The sequence below is a fragment of the Diceros bicornis genome, chromosome 25, assembly GCF_020826845.1.
Source record: "Diceros bicornis minor isolate mBicDic1 chromosome 25, mDicBic1.mat.cur, whole genome shotgun sequence".
NCBI lineage: Eukaryota > Metazoa > Chordata > Mammalia > Perissodactyla > Rhinocerotidae > Diceros > Diceros bicornis.
The window spans coordinates 362937-387606 of record NC_080764.1 but is presented as its reverse complement, the minus strand read 5'-3'; the positions used below and the strand labels follow the sequence as shown (position 1 = coordinate 387606).

Here is a 24670-nt window from a genome sequence, read left to right as displayed (position 1 = left end):
GCACTGCTTGTCAAGCCATGCTGTGGCAGCGTCCCATATAAAGTGGAGGAAGATGGGCACGGATGTTAGCTCAGGGCCAAGCTTCCTCAGAAAAAAAGAGGAGGATTGGCATCAGATGTTAGCTCAGGGCTGATCTTCCTCACACACAAAAAAATAAATAAAAAATAAAAATAAAAAACTATTCGAACAACATTGTATTAGTTGTCTATTGCTGAGTGACAAATTACCCTCAAACTTAGTTGCTTATGACAGGTATTTTTTATCTCAGTTTCTATGGGTCTGGACACAGCTTCGCAGGTCCTCTGCCCAGGGAGTTGCACAAGATTGTGGTCATCTCAGGGCTTGATTAGGGGAAGGTCCACTTCCACGGTCACCAGTGAGTCAACAGGACTCAGTTCCTTGAGGGCTGCTCCGCGAGGCCACCCTCAGTTCTATGCTACATGGGCCTCTCCACAGTGCAGCTCACAGTGTGGCTGCTGGCTTCCCTCGGGGTAAGCAAGACGGAAGTCGTTCTTCTGCAAACTTATTTTAGAAGTGGCAGTCCTCACTGTGGCTGTATTCTGCTCTCTAGTTCCAGCCTACGCTCAAGGAGGTGGGATTTACAAGGGTGTGAGCTCTGGAAGGAAGCCCCCACTGCCAATATAGAAGCATGTGAGGTGCCAATGGGGCTTCCTCTCCTGGCCCCCTCCCTGCTCCCTGCAGTAATCACTGTTGAGAGTTTGGGGTATATCCTGATAGGCCTTTTTCTACACATGACAAAACTAAACATACACGATCTCTTTAGCAATTTTGAGAACAGTTGTGCAGACTCATGTTTGAGCCTTTGCTGCTGTTGCCTGGCCATGCTGTTTTTTGTTCCTCTTAGCTTGTGGGGCTGGCCAGACAGCTGGGTGAGGGTTTCTGCGCTCCAGATTGAGAAAGGAGGATGCCTCTCCATCAGTGTGAGCACTGTGGGCTGACTGACCTGTTCCTGGGCCCAGAGGCAGGTGCGAGGCCACAGAGCCAAGCTGGCTGCTTTCATTTTTCCCTCACATACTCATGCAAGCACTTGCTTTAGCCCAGTGTCCCCACAGCATGCACGTCAAGGCTGCATGTTCGGACGCTCCCTGAAAGGAGGCAGGGGCTGAGTTTCTCTTAATCATAATCATCTGAATACTCCACAGAATGCCCCTACGTTGTTGGCAAGTACACTGAATCAGAGACACCAAATTTTCACGGGGTTAATGTTTCCCTAGAGAACTTGAGTCCTTTGTTTTCTCTGTAGCAACTTTCATATTTTCATTAGCTCACAGGACTCATTCTGAATATTAGTAGCTACTTGTTAATTTAAAATACAGTATCAGGCCGGCCCCGTGGCTTAGCGGTTAAGTGCGCGTGCTCCGCTGCTGGCGGCCCGGCTTTGGATCCCGGGCGTGCACCGACGCACCGCTTCTCCGGCCATGCTGAGGCCGCGTCCCACATACAGCAACTAGAAGGATGTGCAGCTATGACATCCAACTATCTACTGGGGCTTTGGGGGGAAAAATAAATAAATAAAATAAATAAAATAAACAGTATAAAAAAAATAAAATACAGTATCAATAACGTGGTCTCTCATATGCAGGCTATCTCAAAATTGGTCCAAGGGATAGAACAATATTTGTGTGGCATGGTTGACCATTGAGAGCCCCATTTGAACTATTGGGGATTGTTGAGTACAGCTAAAAAGTCTGACCAGATCTGCATGCCCATAGTGAAAGGCAGACCAGGCGTCTCAGAAATGAACTCGTTTCGAGAGAGTTCAGCATCTTCCTAAGAGCTAAGCAGCAGGACGGCTGCTTGTCCAACAGGCAAGCTCTGCCAGCGTTTCTCCTTGGCCCTGAGGGAGTGCTGCGGTTCCCTTGTCTTTTCAGAGGCAGTCCAATGCTTCTCAGACTCTCTGTGACATCGTCAGGCTGGGCAGAGAGCAGGGCAGTCAGCTGCAAGAGGCTCCAGAGCCAGACCCCCTCCTCACAGTGCTGGAGTCGTGAGTGCTGGCCACGGTGCTGGTGGGTCTGGCTGGGTGGGTGCCAGGGGTCTTTCTGAGTCTTGAGGACGTCTCCAAGCCCTGTTCTGAGTACCAGGAGACACTGCCACCTCCTCTGATTCAGAAATGCTCACCCCTATCCAGAGTTAACTTGATGGGCCTATTTCTCTTGGGAGGGGTCTCCTGGCAGGTCCAGCGAGTCTGGGCCAGCAGGGGCAGGAGTGTTGTGAGAACCCGTGGGGCCTGGCCTGCAGCCCCAGCAAAGCCCGTCTGGGTTTTAGGGTGTTGCCTCTCCACGGAGAGGAGAGACTGTCCTTTGGACATTTGTCTGTGCATCTGCTCTGTCAGGCAGTGACCTGTGTGTGTGTCTGACAGGCAGGACTGCGTGGAGCAGCTTCTGACGAACATGTTTGATGGAGACCAGACTGAGAGCTGCCTCGTCAATGGGACTCAGGTGTTGCTTACCTTGTTAGAGACAAGGCGGGCTGGGTGAGTGTCTTTCATGAGGGAAAACATTGTAGGAGAGCTGAATGTGACACCTCACTGACACGCAGCCCAAATGAGCGGTCTGAGTGTGTTTGTGTTTTTTAACTAATTTGTAATAATGTAAGTAATCCCGTGGATAGATTCTCCTTGTTGAAAAGGTAAACTTTATGGCTGTGGCCAAGGCCCCTTTGACCTTTGCCATCAATCGTGTTCCCTCCTCAGCTCAAAGGCTCCCACTGTCGCCAGTTGGCGGAGTGTTATAGTCACGTCTGTGGAATAGATACAGCCTGTGGGTTTCCCAAAGGACTGTCCCGATGAGGCCCCACAGCACTTGTGTGTCGTGTGTGTGTGTGGTGTGTGTGTGTATGTGCTTCTGTCTCCTCTGTCCCTCTGTCTGTGGGAGTGATCTGACTCCCAAGGTGACTGCAGTTCCTTTATTTCCTGTGCTGGAGAGGACTTCTTAGTAGCCCCAGCACTGATAGCCCTTACGTTTTTGTTTAAAAGACAGAAAAAAGAACAAGAAAATGACAAGAAATTGATTTAATCTTGATAGTAAGATTATTAACATTTTCTCTCTTTCTCTAGTACCCAATACATATTTATTAGTTTATTACCCAAAAATAGAAATTATGATGTTATCATCGTTTTCTCTAGTCTGGCATCCTGAATACTGATTTTTTCATCTTTGTGAACCAAGGCAGCCTGGGCCTTCTCTGCCCGAAGTGAGGACTCTTCTCAGGGCTTTGCCCAGCCTTGTCTGAGATGAAGGGACAGCATAAAAATTAGGAAAACAGCTTTTTTATCCTTTTATGTATTTAAAATTTTTTTCTATAATGGTCATGTATTACTCTTATAATTGGAACAAGTGTTTAAATAAAGATCTCAGAGAAATTAGCTTGAAAAAACCAGAGGGAAAGTGGGGGCTGGTCCTGTCTCCTGTTTCTCAGCAGAGGAGTGGGGACAAGTGTGAATATTTTCAGAGCAGGAGGAGGGGAGCAGAGATGGTTCCAGTGAGTGTGACGTGCCACCAGCCTGTCAGGAGTGGGGCCGAGGGGTGGCGCTCTTGGCTGTCACCTGGGAGCACTTCCTAAGACCTTTGGCGCCATTCTCTTATCTCTTTGTAGTCACCAAACCACTCTTGAGACATGAGTAGAGGTGTTCCTCCTGTGTCTCCATCCTCTGCTCTCCTCTCCTGCAGGACAGAGGGCTTGGTGGACTCCTTTTCTCAGGGACTGGAGAGATTGTACACTGTCAGTGGCAGCATTCTGGATGGCATTGAGCCACGACTGAAGGACTTCCACCAGCTTCTGCTCAGCCCGCCAAAGGTAGATGACCTTGAACAGCTGTTGGGTGCCTTAGGAGACATTGTAGGCTAGGATGATTTGCAAGCAGAGGACTCCACAGTTTATCCAGAGTGAGTGAACACACTCAAACACTGCTGTTCCCAGACCCTGACTTGAGAACCACCAGGCAGATACCAGAGGCATATTTTCAGACCCCTATCTGCTTACTGTCCATCTCTTCTCTTAGGTGAGGCCTGGGAGTTAGACAGTTTGCAGCCCCCCAGCTGACTCTTGCATTCTGAAATAGGGGGTTGTGTGGGAGCCCGAGTTCACCAAAGGCCTGGTCTCCTGGTTGAGGGTACCCAACCAAGGGTCAGGGGGTCCCAGGGGAGGCCCTTTGCTCAGCTCAGCAGCTCTGGGCAGTGCTTGGCTCACGATAAGTTGGGTTCACTCCCTCATCACCTTCAGTCCTTCAGCTGCCACCCAGGGCCACCCTCCTACCAGCCATGAGCCCCTCTCTCTAGTCACAGCCTGTTCCCCTATCCTCAGTGCTTCTCCTTAGCGTGTATCATGATCAACTGTACTATCTGCTTATCAACTTGCTTATTGTCTGCCTCCCCCGCTAGAAAGTAAGCTTTGTGAAGGCAGGGATTCTGAAACATTCCGTTAATGAAAAGGATCAAAAAACACCCGCATCTGGTCTGACAAGGCCGGCTTGTCATTAGTCTCCTCCGACAGTATTCACGGGGTGTCTGTTTGCTCAGTGTCCCAAGACTGTGTTTCCAGACAGAGCTGACCCCGTCTTGGACACATCCCTTTAGCTAGCAGGCTGAGACCAGAATACCCTGGGCTTCTGGGAGCAGCGGACCACCCTCACTCACTCTTTTGTGAGGCCCTGAGGGGAGCAGTGAGGTTCTTAACCCCACTGATTCCTCATTTCCTCTTCCAGGCAACGCGGCCTTGAGGACCCCCCCCCCCCCCCCACACACACACCCCTACTCTTCCTCAGGCTGGGCCATGTCTTGGAGCAGCAGCCCTGGCCCTTTAAGCAGTTGGCACCTGAGCTAAGAGAACCCAACAGTGGCCACGCTGGTTGCAAGGTTCCAACTGGGCAGTGCTTCTGTGTTTGCAGAAAAAAGCAATCCTGACCACCATCGGCGTGCTGGAGGAGCCCCTGGGGAACGCCCGTCTGCATGGCGCCCGCCTCATGGCTGCACTGCTGCACACCAACACGCCCAGCATTAACCAGGAACTCTGCCGACTCAACACCATGGGCTTGCTGCTGGTAAGTGGGCACTGCTGCCAGCCCTGCCTACCTGTCCATATGTCTCCCACAGTCAGTGGCAGGTGGGCAGGCGGGGCAGGTGCAGCAGGGCAGGGTCCATCAGGGGCAGGCAGCTGGATCTCAGCACCTGGATGAGGATCTGCCCGAGGGGAGGCTCTGGTTTAGTCCTGGAAGAGGCACAGTCTGGGCTGAGAAAGCATTTCCTAGACCCACCCCAGGCTTGACGCACACTGAGCTACAGGGGGACACGCATCAGTGCAGGCTGACAGAGAATTGCCCTGAAAGCAGAGGGCAGATTTCTAATCCTGTTTGAGGGAATGGGGTAGTATGATCCATCTTCTTTCTGATTTCTCACTTAAGATAGAACTTTCATTGTAGCTCTTCAACATAAAATGTCCTGGGCTGGCCCCGTGGCTTGGTTAAGTGCTCGTGCTCCGCTGCTGGCGGCCCGGGTTTGGATCCCGGGCGCGCACCGACGCACCGCTTCTCCGGCCATGCTGAGGCCGCGTCCCATGTACAGCAACTAGAAGGATGTGAAACTATGATGTACAACTATCTACTGGGGCTTTGGAGGAAAAAAAATAAAATAAATAAAATAATTAAAAAAAAAAAGAAAAGTCTCAGATTAAAAAAAAAAAAAAAAACATAAAATATCCTAAAAGAGAACTGCCAGTCTCCCATAATAGGTTGCCTAGCAGTTCTTCCCAGTTGCCTGCAGCCGCCCCAGGTGTCTGAGGGTCGGGCAGCCAGGCAGTGACAGCAGAGCAGCGCTGGCTGTGGATAGCAGGCCCTGCTGTGGAAAGAGCGTGCTGTTGGGAAGGGGGCTTTGCCCTAAGTGTGCGCCACGGGCAGGTGCAGTCCGCAGGCTTCTCTTTGGCCTTTCCCTTGAGCCTCTGCTCCCAGGTAGCTGAAAGCTCTTGAAATTTACATCTTAATCCCAGAAGGAGCCTGCCTTGGAACTGGACCTGAAGTACTGACTGTCTCCGAAGTTCTTCCAGCGTTTGGGAAGTCCATTGGGCACTGCTGTGACTGTAAAATCCCAGATATGGGTCAGGGGGCCTTTCCTTTTCCTCTCTTCAAAAAAAATTTCTCTCTCTCCCCCATGCTCCCTTTTTACTTTTATTTTATTGTGGTAAAATATATATAACACAATTTACCATTTTGATAATTTTTAAGTGAGCAATTCAGTGACATTAAGTACATTCACAGTGTTGTATAACCATTACCACTATCTATTTCCAGAACTTTTTCATCTTCTCACACAGAAACTCTGACCTTTAAGCAATCGATCCCCATTCTGCTCCCCCAGCCTCTGGCACCCACCATTCTGCTTTATGTCTCTATGAGTTTGACTTCTCTTAAGTGCCTCGTAGAAGTGGAATCATACAGTATTTGGCCTTTTGTGTCTGGCTTATTTCACTTTGCATTATGTCCTCAAGGTTTATCCATGGTGTAGCATGTGTCAGGATTTCCTTCATTTTTAAGGCTGAATAATATCCCACTGTATAAACAGACCACATTTTGTTTATCCATTCATCGGTTGAGAGACACTTGGGTTGCTTCCACCTTTTGGCTGTTTTGAATAGTGCTGCAGTAAACATAGATGTACGTATATCTCTTTGAGTCCCTGCTTTCACTTCTTTTGAGTATGTACGTAGAAGTTGCATTGATGGGTCATATAGTAATTCTATGTTCAACTTTTTGGGGAACAAACAAACTGTTTTTATCAGTGGCTATACTGTTTTACATTCCCACTAGCAATGTATGAAGGTTCCAATTTCTCCACATCCTTGCCAACACTTGTTTTCTGTTTTTTTGATGATAGCCATCCTAATGGTTGTGTAGTGGTATCTCATGGTGGTTTTGATTTGCAGTTCCCTAATGATTAGTAATATTGAGCATCTTTTCATGTGCTTTTGTTGGCCATTTGTATATCTTCTTTGGAGAAATATCGTATTCAAGTTCTTTGCCCAGTTTTAAATTGGGTTTTTTGTTGTTGAGTTGTAAGAGCTCCTTATATATTGTGAATATTAAACCCTTATCAGATATATGATGTGCAAATATTTTCTCCCATTCTGTGGGTTACCTTTTCACTCTCTTGATAGTATCCTTTGACACACAAAAGTTTTAATTTATCTTTTTTTTTCTTTTTTGCTTGTGCTTTTGACATTGTATCAAGAAATCATTGCCTAATCCACTGTCATGAAGCTTTCCCCCTATGTTTTCTTCTAGGAGTTTTATAGTTTTAGCTCTATTAGGTCTTTGATCTATTTTGAGTTAATTTTTATATGTAGTGTAAGGTAAGGGTCCGCCTTCCTTCTTTTGCCTGTGGATATTCAGTTTTCCTAGCACCATTTGTTTAAAAGACTGTCCTTTCCCCCATTGAATGGTCTTGGCCACTTGTTGAAAATCAGTTGACCATATATACGAGGACTTATTTCTGGACTCTATTCTGTTCCGCTGATCTCTACATCTGTCCTCATGGCCAGTGCCACACTGTTTTGATTACTGTAGCTTTGTACCAAGTTTTGAAATCAGAAAGTGTGACTCTTGCAACTTTGTTCTTCTTTTTCAAGATTGTTTTGGGTTTTGGGGAACCCTTAAATTCCATATGAATTTTAGAATGGGTTTTTTCCTCTATGTATGGAAAAATGCCATTGGGATTTTGATAGACATTGTATTGAATATGTAGATCGCTTTGGGTAGCATTGTCATCTTAACAAATTTAAGTCTTCCAATCCATGAAAACAGATGTCTTTCCGCAATGTTGTATACTTTTCAGTGTACAAGTCTTTCACCTCCTGGGGTTAATTTATTCCTAACTATTTTATTCTTTTGAATGCTATTGTAAATGGAATTATTTTCTTAATTTTTTTCTTTGGATTGTTCACTGTTAGTGTATAGAAATGCAACTGATTTTTATGTCTTGATTTGTATCTTTAAACTTTGCTGAATTTGTTTATTAGTTCTAATAGTTTATGTGGAATCTGTAGAATTTTCTACATGTAAGATAGTGTCTATCTGTGAAAAGAGGTAATTTTACTTCTTCTTGTCCAGTTTGGATGCCTTTTATTTCTTTTTCTTGTTCGTTTGCTCTGCCTAGGACTTCCAGTGCGATGTTCAATAGAAGTGGCGAATGCAGGCCTCCTTGCTTGTTCCTGATCTTGGAGGAAAAGCTATTAGTCTTTCAACACTGAGTATGATGTCAGCTGATGGCTTGTTGTAGATGCCTTTTATCATGTTCAGGAAGTTTCCTTCTATTTCTCATTTGTTAAGTGTTTTTATCAAGAAAATGTGTTGAATTTTGTCAAATGCTTTTTCAGTATCAGTTGGGATGATTATGTGGTTTTTATCCTTCATTCTTTTAATACAGTGTACTATATTGACTGATTTTCATATGTTGAACCATCTTGCCTTCCAGGAATAGATTCCAGTTGGTCATGGTATATAATCCTTTTAATATGCTACTGAATTTGGTTTGTTAGTATTTTGTTGAGGATTTTTTATCTGTGTTCATAAGGGATATTGGTCTTTAGTTTTCTTTTGATATCTTTTTCTGGCTTTGGTATCAGGGCAATGCTTGCCTCATAGGAAAAATCAGAAAATGTTCCTTTCTCTTCAATATTTTGGAAGAGTTTGAGAAAGATTGCTGTTGTCAATTCTTTTTTAAATGTTTTGTAAAATTCACCGATGAGGTCGTCTGGTCTGGGCTTTTCTTTTTTGGGAAATGTGTATGACTCTGTGTTGAAGATGAGGTAACACAGTGAGGCCACCTCCAAGGTCACTCAAGGTCACACAGGCAGAGAAGGTGAAGCTAGGATTCAAGACTATGTTTCTATGGAGGAAAACTATGTCAATCAGATGGACTTCCTGCCTTTGTCCAGCTTCCAACTCCCTGAGGTGAAGGAGGGGCCCAAACTCATATCCCAGGGTGGAGTCTACACCCCATCCCCCTGCCTCATCTTCCTACCCTGCACACCCCACCCTCCTCCTGTGCAGGCAGCTGAGGGGCTGCCTGTGGCCCCTGCTGTGTGTGAGGTGGCCGGGGGGTGCGGATAGGCATTCCTTTGTCACCCCACCCTACCGGTGCTTCGCTGTGGGCTTAAGGGGTCAGAGACTCAGGGCCAGGCTGCTGTGTCCCCCGCCCTGGTCTGGAAGAGGCTGGGTCCTCATTCGGCTCCTCTGGGCTTCAGCCTGTGTGGCTCCCCTGGGGAGGGTCCACATGTGCACTTCCTGACTTCATGTTCCTCCTCCACGGAATCCCTAGGTATTTGAGAATTTAACACACTTCCTATAACTCGTGGGTCAAAGACAAAATCATAAACTACGAAATGTGTAGAATGTAGCTAAAGTGGATTTTACAAGGAAATGTAGAGCCTTTTAAAGACTGTACTGGGAAAGAAGGAAGGCTAAAAATTAATGAGTTAAGCTTCTAAGGACAAAAGGATAAACCCACAGAAAGTGTTCAGATAAGAGCAGAAATGAATGAGACAGAAACACAGCAGCAGGCTGGAGATGGAAGGGCAGGCGACTCTTTGCAAACATTCCTAACAAAGGGACGATCCCGAGGAAATGCCCTCAGCATCTGCCTGGCTGCCAGACAGTCAGGAGACAGCCTGTGGGAATGGTGCGCCGGATACCAGCGATCCCCTTGTCGTTGTGGGCCCGCTGTCAGGAGAAAACCAGTCTGAGGACTTTCCTCTTTCATCTGTCTACCCAGGACCTATTTTTTAAGTACACCTGGAATAACTTTCTGCACTTCCAAGTGGAGCTATGCATAGCCGCTATTCTCTCCCATGCTGCCCGGGAGGACAGGGCAGAAGCCAGTGGACCCGAGAGTGGGGTTGAGCCTCTGGCCAAGAACAGGGAGCCAGAGGCCCCCCAGCCTGCCGCAGGCCGCCCAGAGAACACAATGGTGACCCATGTAAGTTCAGCCAGTGTGCTGTGTGTTGCTCTGTGTCCTGTGTGCTGCCCCACCCAGACTGTTGGACATTAATGTTGAGGCAAGCCCTCTGTGGCCTGCACTGCCCTGCCCTCATGCTTTTTCTCCTCTGACCCTCCTGTGACATGGGATTGCTGCCCTTCTTTTACCCATGGGATAGGAAATCACAAAGAAAGTGTCCACGTTTGCCAGGGCCTCAGAGCTGGTGAAGTGAGGGCTTGGGAGGAGCCTTCACACCAGGTTGGTCTGGCCCCTTGTGGGCTGCAGCCCACCGCAAGAGGGAGGGAGCCAGCTGGACACTGCCCCAGAGTCTCCTCCTTCCAGGCATTCTGCCATGTCACGTTTGCTGCCCTCATGGTGAGGCCATGAAGGGAGAATGCGAGGGAAAGAAAGAATGCGTCTCGTGGAGAAACTTTCTAGGATTCTGGACCTTTTGAAACTGTGGGCATGAATCTTCGACGTACACTCCTCTCTCTCTCCTTCACCCAGCACTTTCCTAGTCGCCCATGAGTGCCTCACACGAAGCCCACCTCTGGGACCGCCGCTCAGCTGGGCGCTTACGCGGCTCTTCCATGGGCTGTGGGGGCAGGCGCACACCTGGTGTCCGAGTCTGGGTCTCCTTCTCTGTCCAAGACAGCTAGTGTCGTGCCTGGCAGAGAGTAGGCCTTAGTAAGTGTCTGCTAAAGACAAGAGGAGGGAAGCAAGGACTCAGGTGCCTGGAGCATGAAGAAATAGCACAGAACCCCCTCCCAGTGCCAAGGAGCCTACTTGTGAACGCTTCCCTGGGAAAGCCGGGGTCTGTGAGCGTATGGCCCTGCTCCTTGGGCTGGCTGCAAGGCTCAGACAGGAAAGACAGAGGCTTGGAAAGGGGGCCCCTGGGTCTCTGGTCAGAGGCCTCATAGAGGGTGCGGACTTGAGCGGATGCTAGAGGCCTCATTACTGCCTGCCTTTGACAAGTGTCCTGGACACCTGCGGTGTGCAGGCCTGAGCTGGACAATAGCCCGGGGATAAACAGCCAAGGGGCAGGCTCTTTCAATGATGAGAGCAACATGGGTGGGAGCATGCAGGGGCTTTGCAGGCCAATGAGGGACCCCATCCAGATAATGAGACCACATGTGCGGTGGGGGTGCAAGTTGAGGCCCAGAACAAACATGCCAGGGACAGGAGATAGCCTGTCAGGGCCTGGAGAGGAAGCACTCGGGCCCCAGTCCTTCCTTCTGGACAGAGGAGGTGGGAGAGTGGCCAGAGGTGGAGGAGGAGGTGATAGAGAGGTGGGACGAAGCCAAGCCGAACGGGAATGTCCTGTGTGACCCTGGTCTTCACTTGGCGGGCTCTCAGCAGCGTGATCCTGTGCGGGCCTGGGCAGCGCCTACTCTAGTGTGTGGTGGGAGCTGCAGAGCAGGGCTGTACTGGTGTCACCGCCCACAGAGACCTTGGTGCTGATGTGCCCGCTCGCTGCCTGCTAAGCCCACTCAGTCCAGGGGTGGATGGAGCAGGGCGTGCAGCTCTGCGGACCCTGACCAGTGCTGCCTGTCCCCTCAGCTGTTCCAGAAGTGCTGTCTAGTCCAGAGGATCCTGGAGGCCTGGGAAGCCAATGACCACACGCAGTAAGAACCACTGGGGTGTTGTGAGGGAATGTGCCTGAGGGGCTTGGTGTGGGGCCCCGGGTGGCCAGGGAAGGCTTGGTTCCAGAAGAGGGTTCTGCTGCTGGGCCGAGTGACGTGGGACCTAGGCTGTGGTCAGCAGAGCAGCCTCGGTCCCCGGTCCTGGTCCTCGCTGGCTCCTCGCACCAGCCCGACTCCATGGGCCTTCTCACCCTCCTGCTCCCTCACCCATCCATCAGCAGAGACCCCAATCCTAAGTGTTCCAAATCTTCCCATCTCGCCTTCCCAGCCACCAGCCACTTCTCTTACTAAACTTTCAGCCCCTTGAAGGAGTATCCAGGCCACTTCCTGCTTCTTTCCCTACCCACTGGGCCTATTGTCACGTGAACAACAACTGGGATCTTTCCAAGACACGCAGATGGTGTCACCCCTGCCTGAAAGTCTGGACCACCCAGGTCCTTGGTGTGGCCTGCAGGGTCCAGTGTAGGCAGCCGCACCCTTGCTCTGAGTGCTGCTCCTGGGGGCGCTCTCTGACGTCATCTGCTTCATCCCTCACGTCCTGCTGTTACTGAACCCACCAATTTGTGTCCACTCTGGGATATACAGTATAATGTGCAGGATGGGGGGCCGTCTGTCCTTCCTCTGGGCCTGGTCCTTGTGGTACCCGATGAAGCCCTGTGCTGAGCCTGCTCTTGTACGTTGTGCATATGTGTGCCTTTGTCGGGGGAGGGCTCACCACTGTCACTGAAGTTAAGACCCCTGGCAGGCTGTGGACAGGCCTGTGAGCCTGGACATCTGCAGGCCTTGGCCCTGGCCAGCCTCAGCCCAGCCCAGCCCTCCTGCATGCTGGACAGCTGCTCAAGGCCTCCACCCTCATCCCAGCCTCTCCTGTGGGCTGGTCCCGCCAGGCTCTCTCCTGACCCCTTGCCCTGCCTAGCTGGGCTTCCCCACTCCGGAACTCACCTTTGCTCGTTCTTCTGGGGTCGTTTCAGGCTCTTGGGAGAGAGAACAAGGTGGAGAGCAAGCCCTGTCCACTCTTGTGATCGAATGCTGTGCTTCTAGATGTGGGGTCTTCTTATATCTAAGCCTCTCCCGGACTCATCAGGGGTTTTAAGGGTTGGTCCTCTGTTGGATTGTGTGTGTGGTGGGTGAGAGGTTAAGCAGAGCCGTGTGTTCATGGCAGCATGGGACATAAAGGTGGATAGAAGCCAGGACTTGTGCTTCTGGGCGTAGAGCTCGGTGAGGGGAGGCAACGTGCAGAGCTGGAGAGCCAGGCAGTGACAGGCCCCCTCCAGCTGCTGCTACCCTGCTGTTCTGCCCCTGCCCACTTCCGGGTCCCCTGTCTGTTCTTGATCTTCCCTGAGAGCCCGGGACTCCCTGGGTCAGCACTTGCAGCAGGGATGGGTTTTCATTTTAATCTTCCTACGTCTTCTGCTTCACCAGGCGTTCCCGTGGGTCAGTCGTTCGGCTCTGGGCGATGCTGGGAGGGGCTCTGGGCGGGGCTAGGAGGGGCTCTGGGAACAGGGACAGCTGGAGGTATATGAGTGTGGCTCCAGGGGTGTAGCACTGGACCAGGCCCGCAGGGTGGCCCACTGGCATCGAGGGCCGCGTGGTGCAGCGTGGGGAACGTGAGCTGTGTGGCCCCACAGCGCTGGGCTCAGCTCTTGCCACACGGCTGCCTCAGTTTTCTGGTCTGTACAGTGGGGGTAGGAGTAGTGTCTGCCTCATTAGGACTTCTTGGGAGTGACCTCCAAAAATAAGTGTCCTGTAGACAAGGCTGTGAGGAGGGATTCGTGGGGGTTGTGGGGGGCCTGTGGTAAGTAAGCCCGTTGGAGGGCTGTGGGCAGCGGGGTCTGGGGCCCGGGTGGACGCACAGTGAAGAAAAGCCGGGCGGCCACCCTGATACTGCTGTTCACTTTCAGGGCAGCGGGTGGCAGGAGGCGTGGAAACATGGGCCACCTCACCCGGATCGCCAACGCGGTGGTACAGAACCTGGAGAGGGGCCCTGTGCAGACCCACATTAGTGAGGTCATCCGAGGTGAGCCCCTCCTGCCCTCATTGCCCTCTTGGTAGCAGGAACCCTATTCTGGGTGTCACAGTCTGAGGCTGCCCTGGCTTCCTGCGCCCTGCCCTCTGCCTCCTGCCCTCCAGCGCCTCAGCTGGTGGTAACTGCACTGGTACTAGGATAGTCAGCTCACCTGGTGAGATCTCCTCTCGGTGTGGGCCTGGGTCTGGATGTCAGTTCTGTTGGGCAGACACCTGTGGAGGGTCTTGTGCCAGGAGACCCTCCACAGGTGCCTGCTGGGCAGTTCACGCTTCAGAGGCCGGTGCTCAGCAGCACAGGCATCACTAGGTTCACCCCAAGTCCTGCCTAACACCCACACTCCTGCTGCACAGCCCAGCTTCGCTCTGAACTCAGGCAGCTTTGGGGACCTTCCTGGCGCAAGTCTGGGGAACTGGGAGAGGGGCTTCTGTTCCCTGAGAGCAGGCTTTGGGGCCCCAGCCCTGTGGGGCCCAAGCAAAGGCAGCACCTCCCCTAGCCAGGCGTCACCTCTGCCCTCAGCCTGAGACACCTGCCACCCTGAGCTTCTTCCTGCTTGGTGCTCCAGGGCCGCTGCCCTGCCCCCCCTAAACTCAGGGCCTGCCTCCCATGTCCCTTTCTGGCCCTCTAATGTTCTGGGCACACAGTGTGCAGCTCCCGGTCGCCAGGCTTCCTGGGCTGAGCCAGGGAGGACCCAAGGGGGTCTCAGTTCAGACAGGGGAGAGCGGACAGCTCAGAGGACCCATGTGGCCTTGCTGGGGAGGAGGATGCCTGGGTCAGCCTGAGCAGGGTGTGCCCAGTGTGCCAAGAGGCACAGGAGCTTGGGCACACCCTGCTCCACCGGACAGGCAGGTGGACTCGGAGATGGCCAGGATGTGGAGTGTTCACGAGTGAGTGGAGGAGGTCCTGAGGGTGACGGAAGGCAAGGACCCACAGAGGCCAGGACCCCGAGGGTGTGGGGGGGTGTCGGCCACACCAGCTTCATGGCTAGGACAGTTTGCCCTCAGCCCCATGTAGGGGGCCTGAGGACAGGGCTGGCCAAGGGTACGATGGCCACTTGTGCTCAGTGAACAGTGTTTGCATGAGGGCGTGAACCTAGGGCCCTGCAGGGGGTGTGAGAAGATGGTCGTGCTGCTGCGGGTGGGCTAGGGTCCCATCTGGGGGCTGCGGGTGTTGTGAGCCTAGAGCAGGCCCAGGGGAGATGCTGGAGTTTGTCCCCGTCACGCAGCTGAGGAAGCTGCACTGCAGATGGTCAAGTTGGTTGTGTAGCAGGTGTGGCCACCGTGGGCACAGACTTGTGGCCTCGCCAGACTGGCCTTGTGGTGAACCCCTCAGGTGATCTCAGCCGTGGCTACAGGGGCAGTTGTGAGCTGAGGAAACTCCAGGTGGCCTTCCAGGATGGAAGCAGGGGCTGTTCTCAGTCAGTGGTCTCCAGGCTGGGGTCAGGCCCACTGGTCCATTGGCACCTGTGACGAGGGTGTGCGGGCCCAGGGAGGTGCAGCCACAAAGCAAGGGCAGAGCAAAGTGGGTGGGGGCCCAGTTTGGGAGTGAGGGGCAAGCAGAAAGCTCTGCCATGATCTTCCCTCACTGTTTCTGGACCGTGAATCTTTCTGGGGCTCTGACCTCCCCAGAAAAACAGATACACACAGGCCTGTGGGTTCTGTCAAGGCGGGCCTGAGTTGCTTTTTCACAGCAACCTTGCTCCGTGGTTTCTCCATTGTGTGGGATCTCCTGGGGTCGGCTGGTGTGCCAAGTACGCTCTGGGCTCTGTCACCTGCTGAGGTCAGGCTCAGTCCCATGTGCCCTCTTGCCCCCAGCTGCCTTGGCCTTCTTCCCTGCCAGCAGCCCTCAGATGTCACCGCAGGGGCCCTCCCAAACCCTTGCAGGACCAGGATGAAGCTGCCGGCTCTGTCCCAAGTCTTCACCAGGTGATGTTCCCTTGCAGGGCTCCCCGCGGATTGCCGTGGGCGCTGGGAGAGCTTCGTGGAGGAGACGCTGACGGAGACCAACCGTAGGAACGCTGTGGACCTGGTAAGGGGCCTGGGCTGCTCTCGCCACGTGACACCAGCTGACGCTGCGGCCACAGATGCAGCGCTGTGTGTGGGCTGCGTGCTCCTGTCTGCTTGTCACGCATGTGTGGGCCTGTGTGGCCCAGGAGTGAGCAGTGGAGCCTCTGGCTCGGTGTCCGGACGCAGGCCCCTCCCGCCTCAGGCCCCAGGCTGGCTCAGAGTGAGGGCTCCCAAGGCTCTCTGAGCAGAGCTGGCATTGCCCCCTCGGTCCCTTCCCTGTCATGTCAGGAGCCCTAGTGTGTCCTTGGAGGGCTCCTTATGCCCGCGGGAGGGGCAGGTTGGGCACTAGCCCTGGGGTGCGGGGTTTATGCCCACCCCGCTCTGGCTGTTTCAGGTAAGCACCCACCACCTTCACCCCTCGAGTGAGGATGAGGACATGGAGGGCGTTTTCCCTAACGAGCTGTCCCTTCAGCAGGTGCGTGTGGCCAGGCTCTGCTGCCCTCGGCCAGGCCCTTTCCCACGCCCTTGGCAGCACTTAGGCCTCTAGGGCTTCTCGATGGCATCGCACCAAACTGCCGTGGGAAATTGCCAAGGGGAGAGGTGCTCATCCCCGCACACGACCCCGTGCGGGGGAGGGGGGCCAGGGGTGCAGCCCCCACTCACCATTTAATTAGGGGGAGACCCCAGAGCCACTTCATGTTGCTGAGACCCTTGGGGGCACGGTGGAAAAATTGAAAGTTAAAGTAAAGAAGGCTGTCTGGACGTGACCACACGTGGCTGGTGCCCTGAGTGGTCAGGATCAGGGAACAGCTCCTGAGCCCTAGTGAGATTTTTCTAAGAGCAGCTCGGGTCTGAGGCCTGCCCCGCGATGCCTGTCTCTCCCAGGCTTTCTCCGAGTACCAGGTCCAGCAGATGACGGCCACCTTCGTGGATCAGTTTGGCTTTAATGACGAGGAGTTTGCAGACCAGGACGACAGCGTCAAGTGAGCCCACCAGGATGTGCCTGGGGCTGTGGCTGCCTTTACCGCGGCCTGGCTGTTCACCTGCCAGGCCTTCTCCAGCAGGCGTCCTGTGTCACTTTGGGCCACCTCCCTCGTGCACCCCAGCCCCAATTCAAGCCTCCACCACCTCCCACTCTACCCTCTTCAGTCGCTTTGGAAGGAGCTGGGCTCAGTTCATAGTGACCATGTCCCAGACCTGCCCTTTGGCCCTGCCTGGCCCTCGAGACCATCGCGCCATTTCCTCAGCTGAAAGCCAAGTGTGGCCCCACCACGCAGAGCCACTGTGAGAGGGGCTGAGCCGAGCATGACCCCTACAGCCCCCGAGACACTCTCTGGGAAGGCAGATTGTCACCTGTGCAGACCAGGGACACAGCGGGCCCTGGTAGGAGTCACCCCCAGGCTGTTCCATCCAAAGATGGAAAGAAAGCAAGTGAGCATGACGAGGAGGCAGGCGTGGAGAGCTGCCCCCTCCATCCCAGGCCCCCACCCCACATAGACCTGCTGCCTCCGTGGAGTAACGTCCACGTTCCTGGATGAGGCCGCAGCGCCCTGGTCTTGGCTCTGCCTTTGCCTCTCTAGCCCTGGCCCCTGCCCCTGCTGGGCTGCAGACCCCCTCAGGGCTTGGCATGGGGTCACTCCCCGTTCCCTCCCCAGGGCGCCCAGCCTGGCCCCTCTCAGTGTGTTGTGAGAAGTTATGTCCCCCATGGTGTGTGGCTGTGCCTGGCGTCCCCCAAGGGAACAAGCGAAAGGCCCCAGCATATCAGAGCGCTGAGGCCTGCAGGACAAGCCCAGGGCAGCCCCGGCAGCGAGGCCTTGAGCATCTCCGTTGTTCTTGCAGTGCTCCTTTTGACAGGATCGCAGAGATCAACTTCAACATCGACGCCGACGAGGACAGCGTGAGTCCCACAGCTTGGTGCTCGTTGGAGGTGGACGGGGGACATGGTGGCAGGTGGCAGTGGGGGTAGGAGAGGCTACTCTGTGGGAGCCTTGCTTCCCCACCCAGGTGGGCCCCATCCTGCGAGTTCTGTGTCCGTCCAGGCCTCTCTGGGAGCCCTGTGGGGCCACGTGGGTGCTCTTTCTCTCACAGCCCAGCGCGGCTCTGTTTGAGGCCTGCTGCAGCGACCACATCCAGCCCTTTGATGACGACGAGGACGATGACATCTGGGAGGACAAGGAGACACACTGTACCACGCGGGTGATGGCCAGAGCCCGGTACGGGGCCTGCCCATTTTCCCCAAGCCTCTCTGAGGAACGGAGAGGCCTCTGGACACTGTGTGTGCACCCCAGCCGTGATGCTCTGGCGTGCAGGAAGAGACTCTCTGGGATCCTGCTGCTCTGACCATACGTCTCCCTCCAGGTTTGGGGGCCCTCATGCCTCAGAGAGCTGCTCAAAGAGCAGCCTGGAGCGTGGAGGCCAGGACGGGAAGGAGGGCTCGGAAGCCGATGGGGATACAGCTCTGGTGGGCACCCCTCCGGCCGCTGCCTGGAAGGAAAGTCCCCACGTGGAGGGTGGCCCAGAAGGTAGACAATGGGGACACATGGTCAGGGCTGGGCGGGAGACTTGGGTGGGGACACTTGGGGTGACAGAAAACTTAGTGACCTGGCCCACGCTTTGACGGGGCTGCCGTGGGCCTGACGGCTTCTGACTCTGCACGCACTGTCAAGCGGATGTTCCTGAAGGTGGCAGCTTTCCCGTGCCCGATTGCAGTGACGCAGGGTTGGTGGCAGGTGCTTTGGCTCAGCCCTTGGTGGCCCCTAGCCCTTGTCCCTCTGTCGTAGTCACTCTCAGCCACATCGTCATGGCTGGTGTCTACCAGTCCTGTTGGTGAAGGCACACCCCAGTGTGAAGGCACTTCTTGTGGGCCATCATGGCCAGCCCCATCTGGGCCGCAGGGCTCTGGTCAAGGGGCCTGGACCAGTGCGTCTCCTTGGGTAGGTGCCACGTGGACGATGTTCGATGAGCCAGTGAACTCAACGACGCCAGCCCCGGGAGTGGCGATGGACGTGGGTTCCAGTGTGTGGGCAGCCAGCGCGCCTAGCGCCTCGGCTCTGGAAGAGAAGGGCTGGGCCAAGTTCACTGACTTCCAGCCTTTCTGCTGGTGAGGCGGGGCGGGCCAAGGAGGCAACCCCCTCTGCCTTCTGGGGTGGCGTCTCCCCGGCGTAGGCTCAGACTCAGCCTTGTCTACAGCTCCGAGTCAGGGCTCAGGTGCAGCTCCACAGTGGACAGGGGCCGTGGCGATGCCCAGGGTGGCCTGAACCAGGGCCGGGAGAGAACCGGTGAGCAGGAGTGGCTCCATGGCAGGGGTAGGATATGGCCAAGGCCTTGGGGCTACGTGTCTCCCTGGTGATATTGGGGTTTGCATCATGCTTAGGGGACTGGAGGAGCCGTGTCCACGGGGGACCCTTTTGCCCCAGGCACAGGCAGCAAGGCCATCGGGCTGCCCTCGGAGCGCAGGTCTGACCAGCGCGCATGGGTCTGCGCTGCCAGGACTCCTGGCAGGCAGTGAGGGCCTTCCTGACCCGGGCCAGTCTCCCCAGGCCCTGCTGCCTTCTCAGTGTGAATCACACACGTGTGCCATGCCAGCTCAGTGGCTGTCCTAGGGCCTGTTCAGAGCCCCTGGCTCTGAGTCCCCCATCGGACATGCTTGGAAGACCCCCAGGCCCCCTCAGGGCCACATGGTAAGGAACTTGGAAGCCCCGAGACTGAGTGGGGGCCCTCCCTGTGGGAGGGGGACAGTCCTTCTGTACATTTCCTATGAATGTGCGGATACACACGCACGCGGTAGGCAGGGCATGGGACAGATTCTGTCCCAGTTTTGCAGGCTGAAGCTCTCACATGCTCCTTGCTGGCCCACGGACGTTTAGGGGCCCTGAGCCACGCCCCGTGGCCCCCTCCGCCCTCACCAGACATCACTGGCTCCCTGTCTTACAGTTGGCCCGGCTTCCCCGTGTGCCTGGAATGTATGTGTCGCCAGGAAGACCCCCCTGGTGGCCTCCAACAGCGATGAGGATGAGCAGAAGGTGGCTGGCGCCTCGGAGGCTGTTAGCGTGTGTCCTGGCCAGGAGGCCTCCCCACTGCCCGTGTCAGTCCCCAGGTGTGCATGTCAGGGTGGGCACAGGGCCCCAAGTGCACATGGAGGTCTGGCTGTCCCCAGCACTCTGCTTACCCTGAGCAGGCCAACCCTGCTGCCATGATGGCCCTGTGGTCCCACGGAGGCCAGCTCTCAGGGGAAAGGATGCTTATTCATCTAAGTGGAAGCCCGGGGTGGGGAGTACTGCTGCTTTTGTGAGTGGTCGTTGAGAGAGCACAGGGCCTGAGTGTTCCACCCCAGGGACTTGGGAATGGAGCCACCCCACCCATTGGCCTTACTGGAGAGAACAGCCAGGCTTGTGGGGTTCTGGCCAGGCTCACTCACCACCCCAGGATCTGGGGTTGCCCCGGATGGTGGGAAGGGGTTGCGGTGTTTATCTCACCTGGCGTGTGCTGAGTCCCAGACACGTGCCCACCTCAGCCGGGCACTTCGGATTTGCCCAACACGCCTGGGCAGTGGGAGGGGGTGTCTCAGGACTTGACTTGGGGCATCTGAGCCCTGACCAGGGGCATCCTCCCTGCAAGCTCAGCCCCACGTGTTCCACCACACACACAGGGAGAAGGTCCAGGCCTTTGGAATCTGTCAGTGGACAGACCCCTCCTGGCTGGGCTGGGTGGGGGCGGGGGGACTGCTCGAGGAGCAGTGTGCTGTGGAAAATACAGAACGAGTGGGAGCAGGTGGGTTGGTAGGGATGTAGGGAGAAGGTGGTGTTGGAGCCAAGGCTTGAAGGGGTGAAGGGGGCAGGTCCCTGGCTGGACCCCGCCTGGAGGAGATGAGGAACAGAGAAGTGATGGTGCGGTACCCACCGGGCTACTGTTTTCTGAGTGGAGGCACCTGCGGTCTCTCCTTACCCCACAGGTGGGGAGGCTGGTACCTCGAAAGGCCCTGCCTACTGTCCCACCCCCGGTGGTCCTGGAGGGACCCTCATGGTTTGGAGGCTCAGTCCATCCCATTGGTAGGGGTCCCTCTTGCTCACAGCACAGTTGTTCCTGGGACCCCAGATGACCTGGCCAGCCCTGCCAGCTCCCTTCCCTGGGGGTTTGTAGCAGGGGGCACAGCCCGGAGGAGGTAGGGCCAAGGCTATGTTAGGACCGTTGAGAGAGGGGCCCAGGTTCACAGCGACACTGTGGTGAACAGAGAATTGTATGCCAGGGCGAAGGATTCATGAATGAAATGCAATGAATGAATGAAAAGGGTTCATTCCTTTTTATGAATGGTTTGATTCCTTCTTAAAGTTTAGAATCACGGAAATTCTTAACACCTTTTCCTAAGCCCCCAAAACCAACTCTGCTCTGAAAAGCAGGTAACGTCATTCTGAAAGCAAGCCATCAGCTTCCACGGGGCTGCCTGCATGGATCTTGCAGCTTAGAGCCATCGGAGCCCTTGTGGCTGGGCCCAGGCAGCCTGTGGGTGCACCCCGTCTGGGCTGCCCTTGCCCACATGTGGGCTTGCGTCTTCAGGCTCTAAGGGGGTCTGTTTCTTATGCTGCTGGTGCCAGGCCGGGCAGCGGGGTATCCTGGCCACCCCCAGCACAGGCCTCCAACTCCCAGGAGTCCTTGTAAGGTTGGACTTGACATCATGGAGCGGAAGCAAGTGCTGGGCTGGGTGGAGAGCTGTGGGCTCCCCCTCCTCCTGGGTTGCAGCGAGAGGGCCAGTATCCTAAGGCTGCCCACCTCGTGGGAGGGAGCACTCAGGGCAGACATGGTCTGTGGGCCATCCAGGGAAGTCCCCTGGGCCTTGTGGTACACAGAGTAGTGAGGGTCGCTGGGAGCACCCAGGGGGACATGTTCGGGACCCACCTTTGTCCACTTGGGGGTGGGTGCTGTTTAAAAAGAGAGCAGACCCGCGGAACAAGCTTAGGATGCACTGCCTGGAAGGAGGTGAGGCCTCTGTGCACAAGAAGCTTGTCTCTGGTGTGTCTGGAACTCGGGTGGGCAGAGGTGCCTGCCCAGCTGCGGCCCCTGGGCCACCCTGCAGGGTAGAGCTGCTTGGAAGTGGCTCAGGTCACCGGAGCGCACGTCTCCACACAGGGCCGAGTGTGGTGCCAGCACACCACCAGATGCTGCCTCCCCTGCACCTGCAGAAGTGACCTCTGCTTCAGCTGTGGCTGTCCCCCCAGAGGCTGCCGTGGCGACCACCACAGCGCTGAGTAAGGCTGGCCCCACTCCGGCACTCTCTCCTGTGCTGGCCGTGGCAGTTCTTCCGGGGCCCATGGTGGCCATCACCACCACAGCCCCAGCCACGGCCAGTCCAGTTGTCTCCACGGTGGCTGCCCTGGGGACTGTGACCAAGGACAGGTGAGCAGGTCAGGCCAGGCGGAGGGGGCTGCAGGGACCCTTGGGCCCTGAGCGGCTCCAACTCCCCACCCCTCTTCCTGCAGCAAGATGGACATGCCGCCGCCTGCAGGAGCAACCTTAAATGGCCCCGTGTGACGCTGCTGCCGCCCAGCCATGGCGCGCCCTAATCAGAAAAACTACCTGGTGATGCAATTTGTCTTTTTTAATTTAATTTAATTTTATTTTAAAATAAATGCTGCATTGGTAAAGCTGGCAGTTGGAACCAGTTGGACGGCCCAGCTTGCGTCTCTCCTGCCCGACCCCACACACAGCAATAAGGCCTCAGATGTGCCCTCTGCCTGTGGGAGCTGGGGCCACGACCCCAAGACACCTTGAGGACTGAGGGCCGTGACAGGCGCGTATGCCACAGGCTCTGAGCCTCAGTTTTTACCGATTTTTTAACAAACGCAGGAAGAGCTGCGTGTTTGCACTTTGTATCCAGCGGCAGCGAAGGGTCTCCTCTCGGGACAAATGCGGGTCTGGAGCTGGGCTGGACCAGTGTCTTTGCTGCCCAGTGGCCCCAGGAGCTGGCCTTGAGCCAGGCTGAAAAATTTGACTGCCTTAAAAAAACAAGACCCTCGTGGCCTGGTGGGGGTGTCCTGACCCTCACACTCTGGTGGATAGTTGGGGTACCTGGCAGGAGCTGGCCGTGGTGTGCAGGAGGTGGGTGTAAGGGGAGCAGAGACTGGTTCCAGCACTGCTGGGTGGGGTGGGGTCTGCACCTGTCGGGGAGGGCAGGGCTGCGTTGTCCCTGAAGGGGTGCACAGGAGTATTTTACGTTGAGTCCATTTTTAATGTTCTGATAATCTGACAGGGCACCCGGAAACCCAACTCCCAATAAAAGTTGTGTTATCATTACTGACGAACTGGCGTATTGTTAAGCTGCAGGCTCTGGAGCCCCAACCTGGCTGGCGATGGGGGTGTTTTCTGCTGCCCCCAGGCCCATCCTTGTGACTCAGCAGCCACTCTCAACAACTGAGCGAACGCTGAGCTTTTCTCTTTGTGAAATAAGTTCTACCCGGAGTTCACAAATCAAACGTGGAGCCAGTGCCGTCCCCAGAAGGCCACCCCGTCCTCACACTGGCCGGGAGAGAGGGACAGCCAGAGGGCAGCGTGAGGGGACACCTCACCACCAAGGGGATCTGTCCTGGTTCCTCAGGGTCAGGAGTCGTCTCCCAGCACTGTCTCTCCCTCTCAAGAGGCCCTCGTCCTACACTGACCCACCCCTTGGCCCCTGCTTTGGGGACTTCTGACCTTACCACCTCCCCCTTGGGAACAGCCCCTTGCCCCTACGTGGAATCGAGCAGGCACAGGACCCCAGGGTTTCCTGGGTATCGGGAACCTCAGTCTGATGTCCGGCCACATGGCCCAGGGAGAACCTGGGTGCTCTCATGGCCCACCTGAGGTTACTTGTGGGTCCTCCCTGTGCCTGCAGAGGCCCTGCTTACACTTGTGTCCACACCTGCTGCTCACCTCCCACCTGACAAGTGCTGCTGCCAGCTGGGCCCCACACACCACCAGCCCCTCTAACCAGGCCACCACCCCAGACCTCTCTGGGATGTTCTCTCAGCCTCTGTGAAGTCCACGCCCCCACACCCCACCTGCTGCCTGCCCTGCTCTCCGGCCCGGCACCTGTTGCAGGTGAGGCGCTGGTCCTGGTGAGACTCGCATTTGAATGGGGAAGGAGAGCAACAAGAAATCATGATGACCCTTATGCCAGAGACAGGCTGGGGTGAGCAAGGCAGTCAGGGCCCGAGGCAAGCCCCAGAGAAGGGAGAGGGCAGGTGCTGGGAACCAAGAGGCTGTCAAGTCCCTGTGCCCCACCCCTCCACATGTAACATCCTGTTCCCCAAGTCCTCAAGTCCCCTCACTCCCCAGGGAGCCCATCCTCCTCAGCATCTTCCTCCCAGACCCCCTCCCACTCCTCCATCCCATCAACTCTTGTCTGACCAAGGATCAGAAGATCTCGACGACCCCATCCTCTAGCCTCGCCCACCCAGTCTGTTCTCAACTCCGAGGGTCGCACAAATGACTGCCACCTCCCATCGTGGGAACTGCCTTCTCTTCACAACGCACCTCTAGGTGGCCATCTTCTGCCCAGGGGTGCTTGGGCCGGGAGCGTGCTTCCTCAGGCTGTGCCAGCCCCAAGACCACCCTTGAGGCCTGTGGGGACGGGTGGCCAGGCACCAAGCAAGGACCTGATGAAGTGGCCCCCAAGGCCATAGACCCTGTCACACCAGGACTCGGCCCCTACCTGGGGGACCTGGGTACTGGACAGAGAGGACCCTGTGGGGGGCCAAGGAAGTGCAGGCACATGGCACGTTGTTAGTTCGCTCTTTATAGACTCTGGTTCTAGGAACAGGTTGTCTGTGGCCAGCCGGCCAGGGCTGGCACACTGACGGGGCTGGGTGGGATGGACTATTTACAGGCCCACCACAAGGGCTGTACCATGACCGCCTCCAGGCCGGCGCTCAACCATAACTCCAAAATAAGTTACAGGTGGCCAGGCAGGCGGGGGTGGGCAGGGCAGGTGGGGGCTGTACACACAAGTTCGGGGGCGGGGCCTCAATACTGTCGCGGGTGGGG

The 24670-nt window shown here is 55.4% G+C and overlaps 1 protein-coding gene across 11 annotated transcripts in view; it reads left to right on the top strand.

The window, feature by feature from the left end:
* The window catches only part of PPP6R2 (protein phosphatase 6 regulatory subunit 2), a 90477-nt gene extending 67531 nt beyond the window's left edge, over positions 1–22946 (top strand). For 7 of the 11 annotated variants that reach the window (XM_058568040.1, XM_058568047.1, XM_058568045.1 and 4 more), the window contains 18 exons: positions 1893–2005; positions 2381–2494; positions 3690–3816; positions 4907–5059; positions 9780–9983; positions 11544–11608; positions 13528–13643; positions 15592–15677; positions 16050–16130; positions 16541–16638; positions 17495–17552; positions 17744–17868; positions 18014–18177; positions 18593–18755; positions 18845–18933; positions 19589–19751; positions 21779–22045; positions 22129–22946. In XM_058568040.1, the coding sequence (XP_058424023.1) occupies positions 1893–2005; positions 2381–2494; positions 3690–3816; positions 4907–5059; positions 9780–9983; positions 11544–11608; positions 13528–13643; positions 15592–15677; positions 16050–16130; positions 16541–16638; positions 17495–17552; positions 17744–17868; positions 18014–18177; positions 18593–18755; positions 18845–18933; positions 19589–19751; positions 21779–22045; positions 22129–22180 (2238 nt within the window). In that variant the 3' untranslated portion in view covers positions 22181–22946. Of the gene's footprint in view, positions 1–1892; positions 2006–2380; positions 2495–3689; positions 3817–4906; positions 5060–9779; positions 9984–11543; positions 11609–13527; positions 13644–15591; positions 15678–16049; positions 16131–16540; positions 16639–17494; positions 17553–17743; positions 17869–18013; positions 18178–18592; positions 18756–18844; positions 18934–19028; positions 19336–19588; positions 19752–21778; positions 22046–22128 lie in introns of those variants that run through there. The other 4 variants (XR_009223865.1, XM_058568043.1, XM_058568041.1 and 1 more) reach the window with 4 other exon arrangements.
* The last annotated feature ends 1724 nt before the right edge of the window (positions 22947–24670 follow it).